Source organism: Adelges cooleyi, unplaced genomic scaffold (genome assembly GCF_023614345.1).
Source record: "Adelges cooleyi isolate 19-005CV unplaced genomic scaffold, UGA_ACOO_1.1 ACOO_flye_CR_arks_rails_tigmint_CR_PRNA_124, whole genome shotgun sequence".
Lineage (NCBI taxonomy): Eukaryota > Metazoa > Arthropoda > Insecta > Hemiptera > Adelgidae > Adelges > Adelges cooleyi.
In genome coordinates, this window is record NW_026095778.1 from 112927 (window position 1) to 118246 (window position 5320).

General features: G+C 30.1%; 1 protein-coding gene across 1 annotated transcript; it reads right to left on the bottom strand.

The window, feature by feature from the left end:
• Positions 1–765: 765 nt before the first annotated feature.
• On the bottom strand, positions 766–2373 carry LOC126847871 (uncharacterized). Its single transcript, XM_050588286.1, has 2 exons — positions 2236–2373; positions 766–1371 (listed from the first exon to the last, which is right to left on the bottom strand). The coding sequence occupies exons 1-2, from the start codon at positions 2284–2286 to the stop codon at positions 847–849; spliced, it is 576 nt and encodes a 191-aa protein (XP_050444243.1). The 5' UTR covers positions 2287–2373; the 3' UTR covers positions 766–846.
• Positions 2374–5320: the final 2947 nt, after the last annotated feature.

Sequence of the window (5320 nt, forward strand, 5' to 3'; positions counted from 1 at the left end):
CTGAGATGTCTTTGAAATAACATCTTAATAAAAAAAAATATATATATCCAACACGAAAAAAATGTACCCAATGTACTTTAAATTGTTTTTTCTATTTATTTTAGCTAAAAAATGTCCAATAAAATCTAAAATTTAGTTTAATATTCTCGACGAGGTGAGAGAAGGGCTAGAATACTATTATTTCCATCCACATACTTCGACTATAATTTAAAAAGTAAAAAACACAAAAATTTCATTACGAACCAGTTTTTGGTTTCACTAGGTACATTATTGTTTTATAATTAATGGACGACTTAAATATTTAAGGGAATTAAAATTTGACTTCTAAAAGTTATCTTAGACATTTATCCTTTGAAATAATACCTACTGTAAAATTGTTTTGTTTTAATTTACTACGTTTACTATACTATTTATTCAACTTACGAATATAACTTGCTCCACTTGCCAAAACAAACCGAAATATTTGTAATGTATTGAAAAAAAAACTATCTGCACTATTTGTCAGTAGAATAGGCAATGAATGAATCGGTTATATTTTCTCCGAAATAGATAATATGTATTAGTTGTATACACGTCTTCACGAATATCCGTGAAACCTGTTTAGTTGTGTATTTGTAAATTGTATGGATTGGTTGTTCCTACTGATCTACTAAAGACGCAAAACTGGGAGTATTGAAAAAGGCTACAGCTGGGTTCTGCGCACGTGCGACAAAAGCAAAACACCTGTTGTTCGGTCGAGATTATAATTTATATTTTTATTTATCATTAGGCCAACGTGTTGGTTAAGACAATAGTTGACCGGCAAAACAATAATAATAACTTAGATCCGATCGGGATTGCTATGAGTTAAGCCGCCGGAGCAGCCTCTGCGGTGTCGGAGGCGCCTGGCGTAGAAGATGCGGACGACAGCCCGGCGGGTACGGCCTTGTCCACAGCGTCCCTCAAAGTCTTGAACATTTTGTTCGTTTCCTTGCTGTTGTGATCGGTGACGGTGGCCAGGGTGTTGGCAGAAACGTCCAGAGTTTGTGATATGCCGGACGATAACGTGTTTATGATCGGCAACGGTTTAACGACGTTGTCCAAGTACTTGAAACCCCCGGCTAACCCGTTGAACACCGACGAAGTGCCCTTGGTTACTCCGTTCTTGGTGGAGCCTAAGAGACCACCGAAAGCGGTCAGAGCCCTGGCGTTCGCAATCAACACCTGGTTAATGCTCTTGATTATTTGATCAGTAACCAACGTTCCCACTTCCTTTGCATCGTTCACCGCACCCATAACGGCATTTTGCGCACCTCCAGCAGCACCTGCAGTGTCGGTCTCTCCCTCGGGAACGTCTCGCGCCACCGCCGACGATGGCATAAAATGGGCCACCTGCAAGCGTATATTAAATAGAATGTCGTACGTGGCATAGTTACATAATAAACAATAATTGAATAGCTATTAGCAGAAACCACACAGGTATTTTTTTTCTTCAAAATTACCTTTATGCCGTTTTGACATACACACAAGATGTATTTAACGTATTTGTATTTAAACAAACGTTTATGTATTTAAACATTTGAGTAAAGGGACGACACAAGTCAATTCACAAGACAGTTGAAACAAATTCGTGAGATTTTGAGCTAATGCTAGAAATTATAATGTTTCTAAATTTCCAGCTTTAGACACTTTTAAGCTTTGTTAGACTTCATCTAAGTGCTTGGTAAATGTTTATTGGAAAAGAAACGAATACAATTTTTTAAAAAAATGTTTTATGAATGAATAAAATAATAATTTGTACTCATAGATACATAATTATTTTAAAAATGTTATTTAATAATTCATTTATTCACGAGTAAAAATTAAATAGGAATAAAGATATTAAAAATTAACTATTGTTTTTTCCTATGTATGTTTACAATAAGCTCGGCTTAAATCTAAAATTATAACTAACTGCACTTCTGTGTTTCTTTCTATCTTTTTCGGTTTTTTTTTTTAAATTTGACTAGTCGAGAACCACTCTGATAGTGTCAAAAATTATATTAGTGAAAAGCTGTAATAGAATCAGTTTGGCGAACCTAACGAGTCCCTACTGAAAGACTGTTTAAAAAATTAAAAATGAATATTTATTTGTAACTCGAAATTCACTTATTCTATAAAATTAGCTATCAATCCACGTACATTATTTTTTTTATTAATACATTTTTTTTAGCAAAACTTTTTGGATAATAAAGATAAAATTAAACTCAAACAAACCTGTGCGAAACAAGCCAAAGACAATCCGATGATGATGAATTGACGGAACATTTTTGTCGATGGTATTTAGTGTTTTCTCCGAGTGTTGAAATGAACGATGTCGGTTGTTATCCGGTCGACGGTTCGAATGTGATTTCAAAAGCCTTAACAGTCTTATATTTAGTTGGAATGATAACAATATTGTGTATCGCGAGAACGAAAAAAACATCTTCACCATATGCGCCGACAGAAGTTTTCAATTGCCGTTTGGAAACAATGCAACGAGTATAATCAATTATCGATAGATAATTGCGATATCCCGTTTTCATCATCACGATATGATAATTTAAAAAACAAATAGTATGTATATATTACCAAATTAAACGACTGAATCAATTATTAACTACTAATTATTTGACCTATTTTGTTTGTTAAAATGGAGTTTTGTTTTTTTTTTGTTTACCGCGGAATAATAATTGTTCGCTCGACTTATCGCGTGATTGCCTTCGCGTGTGTGCATACTTTATGCAAATTGTTTACTTAATAGAACATCTAAAGTTTACCACTCGATTTTCATAAAATACAATTTGACCGTGAAAATTAATTATATTTTTGAAAGATAAAAATGTTCTCTAGACTATAGGCGGATTGTTTTTTGTGTATTTTGAGTTGGAACTCAAATAATCCTACCTTTTTTCATCTCATTCAGAGTTTGGCATTTTTCGTTTTTGTTTAATTCAATTTAATCACGAGTTTATTTATCCGTAATTAGTATTTTTAAAGAAAATAATTTTTTGTTATTTAAAATGTATGTACAAAATTTTATACAGGTTAACATACCTATAGAAATTTTGTAAAAAATTGTATTGATACTCTAATATTATGATTATGATTACATAAGGAAATTGAAGGCATCGAGATTAAATGGCAGCCCAAAATGAAAAGAAGAAATCTAAAACGAGACCTCGTCGTTGGAATCGAATTCTAAAACGAATTGGATTGAATAATGATAATATAACTAACCGATATTTATATTTAAAAAATTAATTATGATTTAGTAACTGTTAATCCAAAATTCGTTGTTTTTAAGAAAAACATTTATTGTTTAAAATGTTCAAAGCTAGTTTTGTTGTTCAAGTCAAAAATATCATGTTAAACTAATATTAGAAAGTTTTAAAAATAAAAAATATACAGTGTACTAAAAAAGTACTTCGATTTTCACATGAAATGTTTAATTTATAGTTTTTGTATGAAAAATTACCTCCCCTCTTCCTCGAAATCAATACCAACTTTCGATTTTCTAATAGTAACACGTTAAACATTTTACCTATCAATGTCAAGACCAGTCGTTTTATTAGTAACAATAGTTTGTACTTGTTGACGTTTATTACTGTTAGTGTTATTATGAAATGTTACCTAAAAATTGCCGTGCTAATATAATAACCATTGAGTAATAACCGTACAGAGATAAACTTTTTGTGTGAATACTAACACATGTCGTTTAATTCCATTGGAATAGTTTTGAAAAACATATATAAGAAAATTTCGGCATACGTTTTGAATATGGTGAATCACATTTAAACTTTTTGGAATAATGATAATTTATTTACCTAAAAATAATAATCTGCCAATTGTTAAGTTAACTACTTAAAATTATTATGAACATAACAATTCTTTTTTTCTGTTTGGTGAAGGCACCGATAATTAATTTTTTCCATACTCTTCCCGATACATCAATAAAACTAGATAGCAAAATGTTATAATTGGCGAAAAGTTATTTTGAAAACGTTTGTTTGATATATGATGTAGAATGATATGAATCTATACATAAAACCTACATTATGAAAACCGTGAAAATAAAATAATGTTTTAACTACTTAAATTATAATGTTATAACCTTAATATTTATAAATATTTTGTTTTTTTGAAGTGTCAGAGGCACCTATTCTAGTCAGTGTTACACAGTCTAAACACTGTGTAACACAACAATTAATTTAATAACATTTGAAAATGCTGTTGTTATATTTATGATTAAAATAGTATCGATATAATTTTAATATTGAGAATCAAATTTTAACCGAGGACAGAGTAATATAAAATGGTTTAAACTTTAAAACGTCTTTACCTACTTTGTAAAACGTAATAAACTATTAATAACTATTGTAATTTTCTGTTATAATTACATTATGAACTTTGAAAATTAGTGTAGGTAATAGGTAAGGTACCGTACTTAGTATTTAGTAAAGCTCTAAGTAAAGCGTGGAAATCAGAGTTGTACCTTAATACGGTGTAAATTCGATTCACAAAGACTAGATTTGAAATCAATAAGCTTCTACTGCATATATTTGCATATTTGCAACTTTTGAACATATATTTGCCTATAATGATTAATTCTAGATTTAGTAGTAGTATATTTGTAAATATAATAATTATTATAATTGATCCTTAATTCTTCTTTTTTAATTTCTACATTGCACGCCTTGCATTTCGACCTGCTACCTGTTGCATATTCAATTTTTTTATTATTTAAAATGTTCCATTTTAATTTAAACTATAATCGTTTTTATTAGTATAAGCTAATAGCTAAAGAAAATGATACACGTAAGAAAAAATATTAAATACATGGCTATACAAATATTGTCCCAAATTTCAAAATAATTGTCATTGTTCTTTTAAATTTTAAAATATCGCCAAATAATTGTAATTCAATGTTATCCTGTAAAATACCTTTTTAAGTTGGTACCTAATTAACCTATGTAAAATAAAATTATTTGTATTAGTACTATAAGCGTTAAACTCTTCTTAGTCGCTTTGAATAAAGATGCTAAATAATTAACTACTTACCTCATTGGGTTAGTGGTCTTTTCCTCTATAGGATCACCACAGAATAAAATTTACATCAGAGCTATTACGACACTCTGGAAAATAAAAGACAATCTAGTTAACATTTTAACACCAAAAAATAATGATACATTTGAAGCTTGGTATAACTTTACATTACACCCTGTATATTAAAAAAATGAATATTTTCAAATTTAAACTATACCCATTTCTCACCCCCCTAGGGGGGGGGGTACAAGTTTTTTGTTTTTCGGGGTTTTTAGCC

What these genes read in the sequence shown, in the direction of transcription:
- LOC126847871 (XM_050588286.1), bottom strand. Translation starts at nt 2,286, where the DNA reads ATGTTCCGTCAATTCATCATCATCGGATTGTCTTTGGCTTGTTTCGCA. An exon ending in CTTTGGCTTGTTTCGCACAG is followed by an intron (nt 1,372 to 2,235) that starts GTTTGTTTGAGT and finishes ATACGCTTGCAG; the next exon opens with GTGGCCCATTTTATGCCATC.